This window comes from Ischnura elegans, chromosome X (genome assembly GCF_921293095.1).
Source record: "Ischnura elegans chromosome X, ioIscEleg1.1, whole genome shotgun sequence".
NCBI classification, from domain to species: domain Eukaryota; kingdom Metazoa; phylum Arthropoda; class Insecta; order Odonata; family Coenagrionidae; genus Ischnura; species Ischnura elegans.
The window spans coordinates 19,565,771-19,586,488 of record NC_060259.1 but is presented as its reverse complement, the minus strand read 5'-3'; the positions used below and the strand labels follow the sequence as shown (position 1 = coordinate 19,586,488).

The 20,718-nt window shown below is 41.8% G+C and overlaps 1 protein-coding gene across 1 annotated transcript; it reads left to right on the top strand.

Annotated features, from left to right (window-relative positions):
• Positions 1-17,346: 17,346 nt before the first annotated feature.
• LOC124170873 lies at positions 17,347-19,418 on the top strand. Its single transcript, XM_046549886.1, has one exon. The coding sequence runs from the start codon at positions 17,390-17,392 to the stop codon at positions 19,034-19,036; it is 1,647 nt and encodes a 548-aa protein (XP_046405842.1). The 5' UTR covers positions 17,347-17,389; the 3' UTR covers positions 19,037-19,418.
• The last annotated feature ends 1,300 nt before the right edge of the window (positions 19,419-20,718 follow it).

The window sequence follows — 20,718 nt, the reverse complement described above, 5'->3', positions numbered from 1 at the left end:
TTGTTTAGCAATGATAATAATTTATTATTCACATCCTGATTTTCGTGCGAGGTAAAATAATAAAACAAAATAAATGATGTTATATGCGTCCCTCGGATTAAGACACTAAGTTTTCCTAAGTGGCCCGCGAGATCATTTTGGCCACACCTAACGGGAATCCTAAAAGTCAATCCAGTCCTTTCAGAATATGTAGTGTAAAACAGTCCATAAGTAGTGGACCCAGCCTGTGGCTTAGCGTGAACCCGGAAGGCCGAAAGACTTTAATGCATGCAGACACACACACTAGGGCGGATCGGAAAAATCGATTTTTTTCAAATCCATCTGGCCCAATGAAAAAAAGTTGTGGGACCGATCAAAAATAAGGCCTGAAAATTTTGAGACCTCTAAGTGAACCCCTGACCCTCGCTCAAATGCAATTTAGGGGGGGAGGGTCGAAATTCGAAAAATATAGTATTTTATGGTCATTCCGTATATATTTTGCCAATTTACTACCCTGTAGAACAAAAATTTCGTGCATTTTGACGTATATGCCACCGTTTAGCCGCAAAATGCCTAATTTGAGTCCGCGTCCGCGAAGAAAATATTCCAACGCCCACGCAGCGTCCGGGATACAAGAGCCGCAGGCCGATCCCTTCCCCTCCCCGCTCGCTTCTCCCCTTCCCACGCCTCCAATACAGCAAAATTCATCCCGCGCATGCTGCTAGGAGGTCGTTTATCTTTGATAATATAAATCGGAAGATGGTAGAAGGTAAAAAAGGAAGCGTAGTGAGACGACTTGTCCCTTATTAGACGCCTCGTCGGCGTTAAACAATTCGATGTTACCAACTTTTAGAGAAGTGCTGAAATATTTTTAGATCCGAGAACACAGGAAAGGAGCCTATGGTCTATGAAAAGTCCTCTCGAGTGCCTATAAAGGTGTGCAAACTATAGTGACGCTTCCTTTCCATTATGTGTGTGACGAAATGGATTTAGCGGTACCACAGGAAGTACTAAAACTTACGGAAAATGCGAATAGGTCAAAAGTAGAGTTTTTGTTGAAGTACAAAACTCAAGCACTTTTGAAGGAACATTTAAAAATATGCGATATTTTTGCGTGTAAGTGCAAGAAGGAGCACAATAATGAAGAAGTATATTGAGAGACCAGCGGACGAAACTAATTATGATGGCTGCTGGATTGAGTCCTAAAGAAACTCGAAAACTGAGGGAAAAAAGGGAATCGTCGGAGAGCTTTGAGTCAACATTGTCAATTCTTGTATGGGAAAATAGTATAAAAATTCTCTTCATCAATCCATCCGAAGAAAATTAAACTGAAGAGAAATCATCCGATTTTTATCTCTACGTTCCTCATGAAATAAACATTCAGGACTAAACTCAAACTGGAACTTCTGCGGGGAAAATGCGTCTGCTAAATGTGATAGAGGTATATGCAAGAACCAAGAAACAGCAATAATCGTCCCCGCAACTTTAGCTGACGCAAAAATCATAACTTCGTAAGATACAAAGTAGTGTACCAGAATTACTTACGTACACAGAAAAAGATGCTAATTATTGTGAATACGAAAAGAGAGGTATCAAAGGGTCCCATCAAAGGGCTGCATTTTGATGGAATGAAACAATACTTTTGTCTGATGAAAAAAGGCAAGAGTACTTATCAATCCAAGTTTAGAGGGGAATGTGTGCTGTTAGTTGAAGAACCAGGGTCCCACTTTTGGGGGTTTGCCTCCCCCGTTGGAGGATTAGCAAAAGTTATAAAATCTGCGATTCTGGATTCCTTTCCGAGTGAAAATTAGATACACAAAATAAAAAAGGATTTGAATGCGATGGTACCATACGAATACCGCCCTAAAAGGAGGCATCATCCCTCTGCTACAAGCATAATTCCAACATCCGTTGCTGTGTGAGTAAACTCTTCTCGGGATTCCCACCGGGTTAATTTTTCCATAATGGCAAACCCTTCAAGCTCCGACTCGGGGCTCATCCTAAGGAATAAATTTTGTTGAATCCCGAAAAGAGTTTACCCGCATCATTCGCCGGGAAAGCATCAAATCATATTTCATCCCTTACAGAGGTCTATTTGCTAATTGCACTAAGTTGACTTAGATTTGCGACATAAACATTAGGAGGGCAATCTAGGAACCGAATTTGCGTTGTTGCAAGGATGCGTTTGGCGGCCAATCCGAGATTTTTTTTGACTGCTCGATTTTAATATAGACTTTAAGAACTACCCGCTGATGACATATCAAAGAGAGACCACAGTACCTGCGGCTATATCTGACCTTAGTGCTAAGGATTTTAAAAAATCTATTGATGAACGTTTAAATTTGAAGTTAAATATTTCTTTTTATTATATACATACGGATGAGAGATTCGTGGAGAAATTCACCAAAACTTTGTTGACAACAGCGAAAGACGAGGAATGACACTGGCATAAGAAATACAGATTGGAAAACAGATAATTGAGTTTTTTTTTCGTGATTGTTCCTCAACAGACGATACTGAAACATTAAATATTTAGACCAACGAAGTAAGACGCACATGGTGTGAATTTTGGTGCATTTGGCGCGTTGGAGAAGCTTGCGGGGAGGGGACGCGAGCGGCTTTCGCCCAAAATCCATTTAATCACATCTGTCGGACAAAGCCGAAATTGGAGCGCATATCCGAAGTTAGCACACCTTTATAGCCACTCGAGAGGCCTTTTCATCGACCGTATCCTTTCCTTTCCTGCGTTCTCGGATCTAAAAATATTTCATCACTTCTCTAAAAGTTGGTAACATCGATTTGTTTAACCCCGACGAGGCGTCTAATAAGGGACAAGTCGTCTCACTACGCTTCCTTTATTACCTTCTACCATCTTCCGATTTATATTATCAAAGATAAACGACCTCCTAGCAGCATGCGCGGGATGAATTTTGCTGTATTGGAGGCGTGGGAGGGGGAGAAGCGAGCGGAGAGGGGAAGGGATCGGCCTGCGGCTCTTGTATCCCGGACGCTGCGTGGGCGTTGGAATATTTTCTTCGCGGACGCGGACTCAAATTAGGCATTTTGCGGCTAAACGGTGGCAGATACGTCAAAATGCACGAAATTTTTGTTCTACAGGGTAGTAAATTGGCAAAATATATACGAAATGACCATAAAATACTATATTTTTCGAATTTCGACCCTCCCCCCCCTAAATTGCATTTGAGCGAGGGTCAGGGGTTCACTTAGAGGTCTCAAAAATTTCAGGCCTTATTTTTGATCGGTCTCACAACTTTTTTTCATTGGGCCAGATGGATTTGAAAAAAATCGATTTTTCCGATCCGCCCTAATACACACCCGCACAAATGGTGAGCTATTTAGCATTGATACAAATTGCAAGGGGTCGGGTTTCCTGCCGATTAAGCAACCCACAAGACTATCAGGACTCGCGGGTTGCAGAGCACGTAATATGTTGTCTTTCCCTCTGTAAAAACATGTTTACTGGATTTTTCTCCATTTCATCAGCTGCTTAAATTTAAAAACCAAGTAAAACTTAAAGACAGATATGTCACATTAAATGAACCAACTTTCACTTCTATTACTTAAAACTTAAGATATAAAAGAACCAAATGGATACTGAATGGCTGATTGACACACTATAAAACAATGGCGTACCCAGGATCATTACTAGGGGGGGGGGGGCGTTTTTCGTGGGTTTAAAGAAAATTTGTTGAATGCTTTCGTTTCAATTCAGCACTGATTTTGCTTAAAGACTCTCCCGATTTTTGCTTCTAGGTCTTGCAGCTGCCCCCCCTGCCCCTCGCTGGGTACGCCCATGCTATAAAATTAATATGCATGGATGGAATACGACCATTGCTTTCTGGTGAGGAATTATACAAATTCCAGCCATTAAATGAAGTGAAGAAAGAGTGCAGCCTTACAGAAAATATGTACAGTTCAGTAACTTAAAGACATCCGTCATTTGTTGCAAGATGGACTTTTTGGATGGCTTTAAACAGCATAGTTAACCAATATTCACGGGAGAAGTCCTCTTATGTGTGAATTTCCGCTCAGTTTGTGTTGTGATTTTTGGCTGTCTTAGAATCATAAAATAAGTTCAAAGCCATAAAAATATGTGCTAATGTAGAGATGGGAAATAAAATTTAGATTAACTGACCATAAAATTAACTAGCGGTGATGTAAATTAGTATAAAAACTTAAGGCGAACGTTACCATCAAGTGATTTTTTTAGGGATATGTGGCCCAATATGATCCCAATAAAAACCCAGAATGGTTTTTTGCGTTTTTCTTGGACTTTTATGGGTTTTTTTATACCTAGGTATGGCATAAACTCGTACTCGTAATACTGTTAAGTTTGGGTAATGTCGAGGAGGCAGTAAATGTCCACAATAGGGTAGTTTCCTTCATCAAAGAAAACGAAAGGCATCGATTGCGATTCGTTACCTACCATTATTATATTCATAATATACAAATTATTTGGTTTTATAATTCCCAGTTTAGACGAATGGCAATGGCCAATTTTAACTGCATTTGAAAAAGGCCCGATTGGCGCCCATACGATGCCACTCCGCGTGACGTCACAGGGATCGAGTATCTATACGAGTAGATAGGAGTTTTACATCGTCTGAGATTACCAATGCATGCATGAGGCACAGACTTCAGGGAAACATCTCATAATAATCACCTATTAAAATTGCCTAAGGTCGGAAATTTTCATTCGTTTGATAAGGTATTATTAATCCTTATTTAAGCCAAGCGCTACCTGCTAGCAGGCTACTCTGTTACCTGCTAGCAGCCAGCATCGCAGTGGCGCACAATATCCGCGCCCCAAGGTCACATCGCACAGCGGAAGCGGGAACCAGAATGACGTCACACGGGGTTTTTCCAGCATTCATACTTAGCCGTCGCGTTTTCGCGCGCTCGAAAATTTTATCTTTTCATTCAATCGCGAAAAATAGATATCGCCATTTATAAATCTAAAAGCGTGAGATGCGTTATCTAGGAGTAATAATCTTTCGATTAAGGCAATAAAAAAATAATAGGAAACCACCCTATTGCACCATCGGATGTCATTCCACCGCTTTCTCGAGGCATATCACCGGATTCAACGGGCATTTCAATGAAATATTTTTACTTTTTTTTACACCCTTTACTAACTTGCGATGATAGTGACATTGATCAAAATTGGTGCTCGTTATTGCGTTAAAATACAACTTTGAAGCAACTTTATAAATATTTATTTAGGAATTTAGAAGTGGCTTAATCGTAAGTCAATCATGTGTGTGTGTCACATTTATTTTTGGGAAAATATCCGCGATCCGGTGACTCTACACTTTTCATTGGAGCCTGCTTGAATTTTAATGGAATTCCTCCATCAGGTTGAAATTGTGACCCTGGCTTGACCAGTGACCTCTAAGAGTGAAAGGAGTGGAGCATGACTTTAATTCCTTAATAAAAAGACAGTGATGTTATTTTCTTCATTGTAATAAATAATTTTGATCGATTTTCCTTTTATATGCCAAAAGAGTCTTAAAATTTCTTCATTCGTGCCTGTGAGATAAAATCTCCAAATAATTTTCCTCCAAGCTAACCCAGATTGGCCGCCATTTGGATGGTGTGATCCTTTGAGTTCTAAATAATTTATTTTGGGTGTCAGATATGTCAATCTGAGTGTGAATGAGTGGGATTGTATTACATATATCGGTCGTTTACCACAAGCCCACTAGGTCCTCCCTCCAGGCATACCAACCAACTTTTTTACGCTTCTTACTTACTTCTTAAACTTGCAATTGAGAGTAGTTGGATTTTTACGCCGGTTATAAGTCACATGTTCGCTGAAAATTTTATATTATATTATTTAAAAAATCGGTGGGAGTGGTCCATACTAACCGCGGAAAATCATATCCTTCCGACCAAGGAGAGTGCTGCTTTCCAGAGCTGAGTGCTGCTATCCCACGCTCAAAATGTCGCGAATCCATCACTGAATGGAGCACCATCTAGGCACCCTCAGCAAGTGGTGGCGCTAGCATAGCTGAACATTTTTTTTACTCGCATGGAGCAAATTTCTCCGTACGCGACACCGCACGGAATAGAATGCGTTGCCTATCTGCGGCCTCATCTGCGGTGCCGTGCTTCCCATGGGCGGGTTGCATCGTTGCGTGAGACGAAGGCGAATCTTTACGACACGAGAGTGTATTTTCCCTCCCTTTTTCCCATCCGGCTCCCTCGGCTGCGTGTCAGCCTGTCCCAGGGCGGCCACCGTACCAGCCGGCTTTCATCCGCTACCATTTCTCATCCCCCCGTGTGACAAAGTATACACGGGGAACCCTCGTTAGGGCAAATGATATCGCTGTTTCTTTCTTTTTTAATACGTGTTTTGGGAGGAAATTTCAGTGGCACACAGCATGCTCTCTACTTCGACGTTCCCAGTGCGGCCCAAAGGGGCACTGCGTACAAGATGGCGGAACATGTCAGAGCCCGGCCGAGCGGAGAGTAGGTACCTACTGCTTTCCGTACGTGATATGGTGATTGCTGGGCTAATCCGTCGTTTACGTGGGCGTCGTTTCAAATGCTTCCATTTGTATGTGGGTGCGAAATGCTGCGGGATTGTCATCTTGTCATCGTAACGCATGTGCATGCGTGCCAATAGCTGATACAGAAAACACTCAAGGGGGGGGGGCGCAAAAGATATTTTGAGCTACCTATATTGTGTTATCGTAATGAAAAATAGTCAAGTTACATGCAAAGTTTTAGAAAGTTTTATTCAAACTGATTATACACATATGCAAGGCAATATCATTTTACGATATGAAAAAGTTTATTTGTAGTTTATTGGATGCAATGTTCGGCAATGAAGGCAGCCCCGCAAGGGGGGCGCGCACCCCTTGCATCCTCCATATGTATCCTCCACTGATGCGTACGTACTGAGCACGGCTGTAAATTGATGCGCTTGCTAAGAGCGACGGGAAAAAAATAAATAAAAATAATTGGATGATAAGGGGAAGAAATATGATTTCTTGACAACCGTATTAGAACTGGGAGCATACTAGCAATATGGGAACACTACAAAGGATGCCGATCAAAAGAATGAAATAGATATTAAGATAGTGAAGTTAGAAATCCTACTTTCAACTTATGCATACGCATGTGCGTTGCGGAGCTTGCCGTGGCAATCTTGGAATGCACACACACTCGGAACTTACCCTCACTTAAGATCGGTCTTGGTGGTCTTAGAGCTAGAAAGTAATATTACCAATCTGAATTTCAGAGGAATATAAGTTTATAGGTAGCTAGTAAGGTAAAACCTTGTACTCAAAATCTTTCACATGTGTGGTCGCTAAGAAAATCAATGATTTCCGCGCTCATTCGGCTTATTTCATCGACTTGTTGTTTTAAATCACGGAAATAATTCCCTCAATTCTTAGCCCATTAAAACTTAGTAGGTGGGTAAGAATTCTAATGAAAACGTCGGTCTTCGTTACTTTTTATTTAATCACAGCCTATACTCTCTTGCCGAAAAATTGCGAACTCATTTTAGGTGGCGGAGATCGGCGTTTGACTCAGGTAGACGGAGACCGGAACCATTCACTCGCCATGGAAGAGGATTGAGTTTTTCTTTCACGCTCTTTTCGCCCAGCAGGTCTTTTGGCAGACGATGTCTACAATTGCTTCGATAATACCCGTGTGGTTTTTGGTGCTATAATACATTCATTTATTTTATGCCGCTGCTCTTCTGTCGGCTTCGTATGCCTTTTCTAATTTGGGTTTTAAAAGTAAATGATCATGTGTTGTTGAAAATTATGAGAATCGAAGAAAATGAATCCCAAGGAGGACATATCCAGGCTTAAAAGAGTTTGTGCTATCCTGTCTTCACTTCTCTAGCATGGTCTTTTTGTATTGCGATAGACTTCGTTAACCTCGTAAAGTAACAGCTCTCTTCCTGCAAAACAGCCGTCTTGCTGTAAATGACGCACCCTTCTACTATAATGTGCTTGTGATTAGCTACGGTAGTTTGATACCTGTCTTTTTTCGGCTTGAATGTTCACCTTCTTTCCTTTTAAATGCTATGTGTTACATCTTTTACGGTGGCTCAAAAGTGTCAGGCAATTACAGAAACATTCATGTATACCTTCATACATTGTCGGAGGTAACGAATCGTTAGCTCTCTGTCAATCACCTTAGAGTGTATCTTGTGATTATATTGTGCTCTTTCGTGATTATACCAGTGCGACCCTTAAATCCGCATGTATGGCAGCGGAATATCTACATTTAGAATCTATTCTATTTAGTTTTATTTCAATTTCACCATTTCAAATTTTCTACATCCGTTATCCTTCAATGTTCAAATAGTTTTTAAATCATATTTATATTATGCTGAATTACCGGACACTTTTCTAGCGCAATCAAAACAATATCTCAGTAAATTAAATAATCAATGGAACAAAATCCAGACAGGGCATGAGAAACTGAGCTACATAAATGCACGAAAAAGATTTTTTGCTAGTTAATCACATAATACCTGCCCTAAGCTCAACTATGTGAGTGCTCATCTTTATGAGTGGTAATGACTTCATACTCCAGAAGCTACCTCCAACCACCCTAATGAATATTGCTGTAACAGCAGAGAGTGGTACCTGTACCACTCTCTGTTCATTAAACGAAATTCATACAAAACGTGAGATTCTGAAGCCAAATCAGTCATTGATAGATAAATTTATTGGTCCAAAATTAAAGACAGGTAATGCGCAATGTTGCGTGGATTTTATTTCAGTGAGAATATGCGGGATATAGCTGGTTTTGATACCATTTTGTGCGTGTCAGTGGTTCTTGATGCCCATCTGGTGTGCCATCTGTAGTTCCTCAAGGGTATTAAGTAAGTGTGAAGAAAAGAATAATACTATTAATTTCTTCATCAGATTTCATTACTATAACTCGGTGGTGATGATCATTCGTGTGAGGCTCTTTATGTCTTAAGTATTTATCTTCTCACTAACTTTCAAAAGAGAATCTTCATGCGATGAATCCCAGGAAACATTCGTTATTGAGCGCTCGGAGGGGCTTGGCTACATCGCTACCGACAATACATGCATTCCCTAATCTGTTCTATTGCGAGGGAGGCAGCACATCCCATGAGTTTTATTAGGTTCATATTTATTTCCCTTGTTTATTTCGCCTTTCGCTCCTCTTCGTTTACCTTATCCAGGTAACGGAAAGTTGGATCTAGGTAATGAAGTAATGGAATGTTCAGAAAGTGGTGGTCGCAAAATTCCTTCAACGAGTTGTGATATTGGAAATTGAGCAACTGACACGGGTGCCGTATGTACGATCCGACATTTCAATTATTCAATCATGATTACGAACAATACACGACATTTTATCCGGGAAATTGTAGCTACGACCTCTTACAAAATTATTTCACTTTGTTTTAGGAACTGAAGGACCAAATTGCAGTTAAATTCAACGATTCTCTGCCCAAAAACATCGATGCATAATGCATTGAAGTTTTTCTTCTCTCTACAAATCAAGATATTTTTGTTCGTATGAAATGCATATGTTGATTAAATGATAATATTTACGTTGCGAGCTTAAACGCTCTATCGCTAATTTGCGCCTCTAATTTGGTAATGATTTCTGTACTTGCTTTAAAAAAAATATTTCTATTCATAAGTACAGCCGAACAACAATATAATTGGGTTCCGGGTGCGCTACTTATAAGAAGCAAAACTAGAATCAGCAATTAAAGCCATTAAATCGCTGAAAGAAGAAACGCTATAATGTTGGGGCGAATCCAGTGAGGGACGGGCTCCTGCCTGTACAACACTAAACGCATTTTAAAATTAGGCAATTATATTCACAGTCAAACTAAACCAGCAACACTGTGGATGAAAGATATTGTGAAAGAAGAAATCAGCTCAGGGCATGGACTTGCCCAAAGGCTCATATCCACAGATGCTCCAATTATTCATATAGCTGCATTTCATACTGTCTGCCAATAATCAACGATGAATTTAATATTAAGCATTATGCAAGCGAAGTACATAGCTGATTCAATGATGCGTATGTTTTTCCGACACGTGCAAATTGACAACAAAATAATAGTATAAGCAACTCGCAAACCACTCATGCTCCCCCCAAACAGATATCTGACTAAGTGCCTGGATGGAGCGAAAGAAAATAGAAAAATACACGAAGTAAGACTTGTTGCTTTCCCGTCGGATTAATTGGAAGAATATTTCGAGCCGGGCTAATGGATCCTTGCAGGCGAGGAACATCACGGACCCTTTAAGTTGGAGCCCGAAATACATTCCTACTGCATTGATTAACTGCAGCTCGTGGAATTGAATGTTGTTCGATCAGAACGGATACAGCTAAAACTGCTCCGACCAGAGAACTGCTCCAAAAACAGTTGTAACAGATTAATTTCGTTTTCAATTATTGCGTTTTTTTGCTATGCAGCGGATAATGTTTAGCTTTTCAGTGTGCCTCAGATGCTCCGGCATCCGTGCCATATAGGCCTGGATGCGATGGGGTGGCGAGGACGTGAGTTAGGCTAACATAAGATGGGTATATGAGCTCAGTTGTTCATTAGCAATGGCAGAAGGGATACCCTGATTTTTAAACGCAAGTTGGCTGCGCTATGAAATGACGATGCTGCTGTAAACTCTTTTGTGAAAACAGTTCTCCATAAGAGCGTTTCTACGCGTCACTGACTGACCGTTACACCCAGTTTTTGTTCATATATTTCCCCTTTGACTCAATGCAAATCAATGTAGGAACTTTCTGGAGGATTCCTCCAAAAATAAGTTAGTGAAAGCATACACTGGCTTTGGTACCACCCTGTGACACCTGTAAAACCGGATATTTTAAACTTCAAAGTCGTCATCACTGACTGACAAAAATGAAACTCCGTTTTTTGACATCGTCACGTTTTTTATGATTGCTCTGAAATTATTCATGCTAAAGAAAATCCACGAAATACGTAAATTAGTCCTAGGTGTTGTATAAACGTATGCAAAATCGTGAATTTGTGTAAGTAATGGTTTCCTCTCTTTGGTCATAAATATGGAGCGTCACTGACTGACGGGAATTGTCACTGACTGACACATGTGATTTGACGCTTGATAACTTTTCTTTTTCATGGAATGAGCATTGCAAAATATACATATTTAACCCAGAAATTCATATAAAAGAAACCTAAGAGTGGTATAGCCAGGAGGTATGCCCAGGGGGTACGTCCAGGGGGTCCGGACCCCACCCCCCGGAATATAAAAAACACAATTATTTTCCTTCAGAAAAAGTGATAACATTAGTTTAAAAACCCCTACCTTATACCCTGTTTTAAAAAATTTTCCCCCTGTATCGGACCCCCCCCCCCGAACGTAATTCTTGGCTACCTCATTGAAACGTGAGCACATAGTATGTATTATATCCAGTACTTTCTTTGGTCTCGCTTAAAATAGTGAGTACGCCTAGCACTGTGATCTATTATCTAAGGGACATCATAATTATATTAATAGCAACTAACTCCACATGGTGAACAAAGAGTGTATGTTTAATGGGTTAAATTCCGTGCCACTGTTATTCCAGCATTTCATTGGAGGGAGAAATGCCGTGTACAGGAATCTCTGCAAATTTTATTTTCTTGCTGTTTTAATTGCATACTTGCACTGCATTTATCACAGGAGAACCTGACTTAAAAGCTTCCCAGGTCATTTTTCTGCCTTTGCCCTCAACTACATCAACACCACCCTTGCCATGATCTGTTACGATTTCATTGCCGCTCTCTATTCTTCCTTTTTAATTCCTCGCATTCCCCGCTATGCTTTTTCCTCTCACGATGCTCGCCCTGTCTTTCAGCTCCCGTCTTTGTCATCTGAATCAATCCTGACAGATGGTACAATTAAGGATTTCAGATCTCAACAATCATTCCACTCCTATGTCCCGCTTTCACAACAAACGTACCGAAGCGACGCGACGACAATGAAGGTGACGGTGCAAGCGGCATGCCGAAGGCAACAATTAGCAAAAAAATGAAATACTCCGCTGTGTAAACAAATAATTTACTGAGAACAATAAAACTTACATGGCATTATTACTCGAGGAACATATTATGCTACAAATTTAGTGTACCAGTCGGGGCCAATGAAGCGCACGCACCAAAATTTGAAACCTGAGCACTACCAAATCTTAAAATGTCAGTCAGTGACGGCGCTCAAGAGCAAAAACGGTGAATACCAGAGAATTTTTTTATTCTGATCTTTCATCCTTGGGATGGACTTGATTTGGATACGAAACGATTTATCTCCCGCATCCTTCGTTTTCGGTCAGCGGAAAAAAATGGATGTCAATCGTCACTGACTGACACCAAAACGACGCACTGTTGCATTACATTCCTCTGCAGGAACATGTGACTTTCAAGTATTGATGAAATGGATTGGTAAGTAATAGTCATGATTGGGGAGGATGGTTAACTGGAAATTTTCATGGAAAAATCGTATCTTCGTTCCGCAATCTTCAGTAATAGAATGGATCTGTAAACGGAATCATTTGCTCATTTAAACAAGAGCTCAATTCCGCGGCGTTTTCGTAAAAAATGGTTGGAGTATGGGGATAAAATAGTACGGATTATTAAAATTTGAAATATTTGCACCATTTCAGGACTTTGAACGGTCCATTTATCTCAAATTGAATTTTTGAACCCTGGTATGACAGTTACGTAGAAACGCTCATAAAGATAAAATAAGGTGCTCGCGCGAGTATCCTTGGATTCGCTGAATCTACTGGCCTGTATAAGTAGTCATTATATTTCGCATTCTTCATTATCATTTCATATATTTCATCCAAGGCCTTCCTTTGCTGCTCTTGCAATCTGCTTCCTCCTAACCATTGTCTTGTTCAGTAGTGGTCTGAGGTGATTAGGATGAGCCTTCAGCTGGGCTCGTGATGGGGCCCTCCTTACTGGAGGAATTCGGGGGTCTACCCCCCGGAAAATTTTTGGATGTGTATTTTGACGCTATTTTAACTATTGAATAATAGATATATGTTGATAAAAGTAGCAATTTCGTCAAAAAATACAATGAAAAGTGAGAATGTCACAGCTTAACAAATTAATGCGCCATGATTCTATTATCTATTTACTGAATTTCAATTAATTTATTATCGTGGGCCATTTGGGCGATGAGATAATTCACCAGTGCACAAAAATTCAGTAAAATCATTTGACGGAGGTACAAAGAAAAAATAAACACTACAAGAGGACTCAGCAAATGCAAAAAATAGAGGCAAAAAAAAAAACAAAATATAAACCACCTATACAAATATAAAAGTCCAATTGCATCCCGAATGCAGGTACCCGGGTATCTAGCCACACAAAATTTCCAGACATATTAAATACAATGGAAACAGTATCACTATTTATTCAAAGGAAAATATTTAGGTGTAACAGAAAGACGTAGGACCAATAGAAAATTATATCATGAATACGGAATTTATTCTCCCCTCATCACATCAGTATTCGATTACGTCAGCATGGTTAGTTACACTGGGAATTGCCATGAACTATCAGGAAACAACTTATATACTTTAGTCTTAAATACATTTATTGATGGCAAATATCTTATTTCTATCGGCAGTAAGTTCCATATTCTGGCAGCTATAACCATGAATGATTTATTGAGGTTAGATGTTCTATGGTAGGGGATATGAATATCCAAGTTGTGAATTCTGGTGTGTACTAAATGAATATATATTTTCCATTTAAATCTTTCGTACAGATAAAGCGGGTTACCAGAAGAAACTATTTTGAATGTAAGGCAGGTGAAATGATAAAGGCGACGTTGTTTGAATTTCATGCAGTTTAGGCGGGCATACGAGCTACTGATTCGATCCCACTTTTTGGGGTCAAAAATAAATTTATCGAGTTCATTGTCACTTGTAGTTTGTTGCTGTTTTCTTCATCCATATTTGTTAGCAGGGAAGAGCAGTAATCCAGCTGTGGAAGGATTAGTGTTTGTACAAGGATGGTGCGTATTTATGGGGGTATAAAATTCTTTGATCTATAGAGGTGGTGTAATTTACCTACCGTTTCCGTTTCCGTACTAAGTTTCCGTTTAGTACTTTGTTCTTATTGGTTCCAGGTAAGATGTTTATCAAATGTTACACCAAGTATTTTTATTTCTTCTTCATATGGTATGGTGTAGTTTCCGATTTGAATGCTGGGCAATGATAAAATGTCTATTTGATCATTCGAGTAGCTTTGCTCAATTATTATCGACTTTGTTTCACATTCATTGAATCGTAGGTGGTTTTTCAGTGTCCAGGATGCCATTCGCTCAACGTCTTCATTGATCGGCGCAATTGTAGATGTTAAGTCCGGAATTGACGAGTGATTGGAAAGCGTCAGCGTAAAGATGGTATTTATAGCGTTTTATGACTTCAGGGAGATCATTTGAATTTGAGTTTCTTGAAGCTCGGGGGGCCTCGGCGATCGCCCGGTAACCGACCTGGCATAGAATATAGACCGCCTTGATAAAACCATCATATCTCATGGTTTGGCCTATAAAGTTGTTCAGTCTTATGAATTTATTTATCGGGAGACTCTTTTGTTGGAATTTCCTCGCCAGAGGCGTAACCAGTCTTCGATTTCGAGTGGTGGTTTCCGAAGAGTAAATGTTTTGATCGTTGCCTACTCACAAGGGGCTAGCTATTCTCATACATACTCTCGTAGGTATCTACACTGAGGAGATGAATGAACTAGAATATAGTATACTATTAATTACTACGACTTTTCCTCACTACCGTATGTTATGAAAAATTTTCCTCCCTAAATCTATGTTTATAATAACTACTTTTATTAGATCTCTCTTTTTGGAGAATGCCTTCTTCTCCTGGGCTATGCTTTTGACGATATCTTACTCGCCTCTTCTATCACTGAATGCACGGCTTCTCAGATGGATAGTTTTTTAGTTTTATAGTTAAACACCAATCTTGAACTCCTCTCTTGTGTTACAAACTTATCTACATTTTAGTCATCTTTGTATTTATTTTCACGTGCAATTTGTCCAATGTTGTTACCATTTTTGCTGAAACGTTCTTCAAATCCCATTCTGCCTCTGCTATCACCTCTATGTCATCAGCAAATTGGAGCTCGCTAATTTTTACGTTATGCATGTGAAGCCTTATCTTTGATTTCATTGATGGCTTCCTTAATGTAAACATTGAAAATTACTGGAGACAAAGCAGAGAGACTGGTCCAATTGCATTCCTTATTATTGCTTCTTTACAGCGAGGTCTTGGTTTTATCCTAAGAACTTGGATTTTATACAACAAGAGGATAATGTGCGTGAAATTATAATTTCTGCATTTAATTTTGAAATTCAAATAACTTGAGTCATTGAATTTCAATCGAAACTGTCAAGAACCTGATTTCTGTCAATAATGCAATGCCCGTCCGATTGCTTGATTAATTTCCATTCTCTAGCCTATTAAGAGCCTTTGCTTCTTTTGCATCCTTACTTTTTTCTGGGTGTCGCTGTCTGCATCTTGGAACTCTCTTGCTTTTCTCTCTCCCTATTCACTTTTGGAATTTCGACTTAAAATATGAGGTTCCCATACATCGTCCTTTTGTACTTCACTTCCCTCTTTGATTACCTCCATGCATAGAGTATCCGTTGCGTAACTCCTCCAAGTATATCTTCCAACACTTCACATAGTCTTCGTTTTCAATCATGGGGCAGCATTCTAGCACCGAAGGGCATTGCATCTCGAGATCCGTTTCTTCAGGGTGCTCCACGCTATCCTTCAACCACCTTCAATCTTTCCATTTGCAAGGTTATTTATTTACGCATATTTTTTCAATTGATTTTTACTAGCTTGGCTCGAATTGCGATTCTTATTCGACTTAGACCTCGTTACTTATTCTCTAATGAAAAAGTTGACCTATTCAGTCTTCACATTCTTGTCACTTTATTTTTTCTTCAAATAGATCCAAGACTGTCTTTTGACCTCTTCTTCTTACAATAACTACTTTGACTTTTATGTGGTCCACTGAAAATGTTTATGTGGCTCTCTTTCACTGATATGCAGGTCAGATCTAGTCCTATTTTATTAATTCACACTTCAAGAAATGCCAGCTATTGTGAAGCATATTTCAAGTGATATAATCGCGATTTATTCTTGATTGATATATTGATTTATTTCACTTGATAGACTTAGGGCAGTATTTCATTATTACTGTATTATGACCAATGTCAATATCTACCGAGGGGCGGTGTTTCTTCATTGGTTCCGTTTGGATCACTTCAACCGCGATGATGCTGCCGAAGTGCGCCAGCGAAACGACGGCCGTCGTGCATAGCACAGTACAGTACTCCCCCTATAATCCGGCACTTCACTTCCCGGCCCTGCCAGTAATCCGGCGTTTTTATACAGTCAGCTACCAAGCGCGTAGCTCGGTAATTTCGAGCAGTCGTCTTCGCAGGTTAGCCCAACCCAAGTCAGAAAATAGGGAAGAAGTAATTACTGAAAGGAGGTATATTTACAAACAGCTGTCCCGCGGTGGAAAGGGAGGAGGAAAGTAGTAATTGTAGTTTAATTTTACGTTAACACTTCAGTTGCGTGTTTAATTGCGTCATTATTAGTGATTTCCAGTAATACGGCGTTTTCGGTAATCCAGCAGTGCTCCCGTCCGTTATCTGACGGATTAGCGTGATACCACTGTATTTACAATAAAAATGAAACTAAGTTCGGGTTTCAAGTCATTTGATGGCCCATCTAATAGAATTGCTGGATGATTTTCATTTTGAAAATACAGCATTAACAGTAGACGATGAGTAAAAGGAGTCCTTTCTCCCGAAGTTGTCATCCGATACTACAAAAAAATCAGTATTTCTTAATAATTAAAATATACAGGAATATATTAGCAATCATTTATTTTTCTTAACAATACCAATTTCAAATAATTTATTATTTTATATAAATTGACTGCTGTCGTCGTAAATTAAATCCATGAATATGAGAATAATTACTCTCGTGCTACTGCTGAGAATTTGGAAACGCTAGTCAACATGCGACCAGTCAAAAGTGGAATATTACTATGAAATAGCGTATCAGTTTCGCGCTTGTAGAAGCCTCAAAATGCGCAGATAGTAATTCATATCGTCATCTTGAATGGCTTCCTGATTTCATTTGCGAGCCGAAGATACTATTTTGACCGTATCATCAACACGGCGCTGCCCTCTAGGGGAGAGCGGCGAAGACCCGTCGCAAGCCCTTTAACCTCTCTCATTTGAGGACATCACGACTTCCGCGGGATGCAATCCATCTCCCTCCGCCGATAAGCCATGTGGAGGGAGAGCGGCTACATAAGGCGACGCGTCGCCACGGCTCGCCGCTCTCCGGACTCTAACTCGCGATGCCCGCTTGCGCCCACGAGGGCCGGGCGTGGCGCAGCCCAAGCCTCGCCTCTTCCTCGTCAGGCTCATCGCCGCCCGCCTCGCCGGTGCTCATCCGCGCCAACGGCACCACTCGCCGCTTCAGCCTCCCGCTCGCCACCAGCCCGCTGCCGCCGGCCAAGCAGGCGGCCACCGCGCCCTCCTCGCCCACCGCCCTCTGCCCCGCGCGGCCCTGGCCGGAGCCGCCGCCGCCCGAGCCTGTCTTCAACGGCTGGTACCCGCTGTTCCTGCTGCGGCTGACCATCGCCCTCGCCTCCGATGCCCTCTCCCGCCTCGCCTGGCACCGCCTCCTGCTCTTCTGGCCCTCCCTGCTCGCTTCCGCCGCCCTCGCCTTGTTCTGGAGGGCCCTCGCCACCTTCTGCCGCGTGCTCGAAGCGGCGCACACCTCCGCCTGGGAGAGGGCCCGTCCCAAGCGCACCGTTCTGCTCGGCGGCGGTTCCACGCTGCAGGCGCTGCACCTGGCTCGCAACTTCCACGACGCGGGCGCTCGGGTGGTCGTCTGCGAGTCGGATGGCTTGTTCCCGCTGGCACGCTTCTCGGCCGCCGTCAGCGCGTTCCACACCGTGCCGCGCCCTGAGGGCCGCACCCACGAGTATGTGTGCGCCCTGTGCCGCATCGCGGAGCAGGAGAAGGCCGCACTCTACGTGCCCGTGTCCGCAAGCAGCCCTGCGTATTATGACGCCCTGGCAAAGCCGCACCTCGAGAAGCTGGGCGTGAAGGTGTTTTGCCCGAGCGCGCGGGACGTGTGCCGGCTGGAGGACGCGTGGGAGCTTATGCGGCGCTGTGCGGCGCTCTCCCTGCCCGCACCCGCCGCACACAAGGTGGTCTCCCGGGAGCAGGTGCTGGCGCTGTATGCGGGCGGTCCGCTCAAGCGCCGTATGCTCGCCTTCACGGCAGGCCCAACGGCCGCCAGGGCACGGCGCTGCGTCGTGCTGCCCAAGACGCGCGCCGAGTTCCAGCAGAAAGTGCAGCTAGACGATCTGAACGAGCTGCAGCCGTGGGCCGTGGTGCAGGACGTGCCGGGCGAGCACCTCATCACGTGCACCACGGTCAGGGACTCGCAGGTGACGGCCAACGTGACGTGCACCGGCCGTGACGGCGTCCTAACCCCCGTGAACCGGCCCGAAGTGGTCGCGTGGGTGGAGCGGTTCGTGGCCGAGGCCTCCAAAGGCGGCAAGCTGTCCGCGCACCTCGCCTTCCACGTGGTGGTGCCGGCGGGCGGGGGTGCGGTGGTGCCGCTCGCGTGCCGCGTCGGCGTATCGCTACCGTACGTGTGCCTTTCGGCAGATCACCCGCGCGCCGTGTGGACGGCGTGCAGACACGCAGACCACGCGCCAGGGCCGATCCTCGCCTCCGCGCCGCGCCTCTGGTTGCCGTCGGTGGCGCTGCGCGCGCTGCTCAGACCTACGGTGCAGTGCGTGGCTGGGTTGGGCTACGCGGTCTTCAAGGGCCGCGAGGCCGCGTTCGTCGCCTGGGACCCCTTGCCCTTCTTCGCGCACCACTGCATTCAGGTGCCGCTGGAGGCGCTTGGTTCGTGGTGCGGCGTGTTGCGGGCTACCCCCGCGGCACACTCCCTCTTCGACCCCTTTGTGGGTGTGGCGTGCTGACACACAGACTGAACACTATTATTTAATTGAAAGAATCTATGTGATGGCTCATCTTCCTTCATCGTTTGTTGTATCATTCCTCATCCGAGTTATTTGTTTGTTATTTTATATCATTTGACCTACTAGAAATGAGACAGATTCATTTTTCGAATTTGTTTGATTGATTATTATTTTTATTTACCCGTCTGTCGGAGTAGATCTCTCAAAGACTTACAGACGGATCCCATTTTCTGTCATTTTATGTGGTGTATTTAATAGTTTCCTTAAGGGCGCAGTTTTCCTCTTTACTTGATAGCAGCTGGAAGATTCGCGTTTTTTTATATATTGCAAATGGAGGGGAGAGTGATTAAATATAATAAATATGAATAATTATTTGTCTCAAGTTTTGATTTTTATTTAATTATCTCCTTTTGTTACAGATACTTAGTTTTCATTTTTTTAAATGTTAACTATTAACTTTCTTTGGCATTGTCTCATGCTGATTGATATTTTTACTTGAAATAATATTATGATATTTAACTACTTAAATCGTGATTTATCAAATGGAGTGACTTTAACTATTAACGACTTTCATGAAACGTAGTTTTCACGTAGTTTTCCGTGGAATGCATTTGGCAGTTGTTTTTAAATGCTTCAACGGCAAATTTCATTGGTGACTAATTTTCCGCAATGCTGAAGTAAAACATTAATAATGGGGCGAATTGAATGGATGAAAGTGACTGTACCATTCATTTTACCCTAATATTATGTTCACTTGGGTGGAATAGTGTGTTTCGCTCATGATGACAGCGTATTGTATGCGAGACAATACTTCCCGCGAAATTAAAATTGCTTGTTTTTATTTTATTCTAAATAATTCCTCAATATGTTAATAATATTAAATTTGTAGATGCATTCTTCTTTTATTTATGAAACTTAGTTATTCAATAATCATTTAAATTTTGTTTTCGTTCGAAGTACCGGAATTGGCAATACATTTAAACACATTATGTCGAAAAGAAACTTGGGAGTCAATAGTTGCCATTTTTAACTTTTGCTGAAAATACTAAAACTCCTATGACCGTACTCTACCATTTCAAAATGTTTTTCGCAAGATCCTTTTCGCAATTTCATTAATTACGCGGTTGCATTTATGAGATGCATAAAACATGGAATAATATTTTACAAATATTTGACAGACCAAATAAGTCCGTGAGACAATGCACTTCAAATACCAGACGATATTTTATAATCGTTTGAGTGCACTCTTTAACCTAAACTTGAGAACTTTTGCATGTACACCGCATTAAAACATGTGTTAATATAATCCTATATATTCTGCATAAAAAATTTTTGATGATAAATTTTGACTAAATTTTGCGTCGGATAGGAAATTTTAATATTACCACGGTAATGCCATCCGCAACAATGGAACTGTTTTGGGGTGGGGGGCAGAGTTGCTTTTGATGGTCATATCAAATACTATTATCTTATTAACGCACAGTTAGTGATGTTGACCGGAAACGATAAGGTAATTAGCATTAATTTAATTGAGCGTGCTGGGATTTTCGTCTATAGTTAAGGTCATATAATTATTTGTGGACTAGGCAGCAGCAGGATGTACTCTATCGGGGACGATAAGCTCCTGGATGAATTGAATCATGGAATCCACTCAATGCTGTTCGTTCTCCTCTCTGTACACA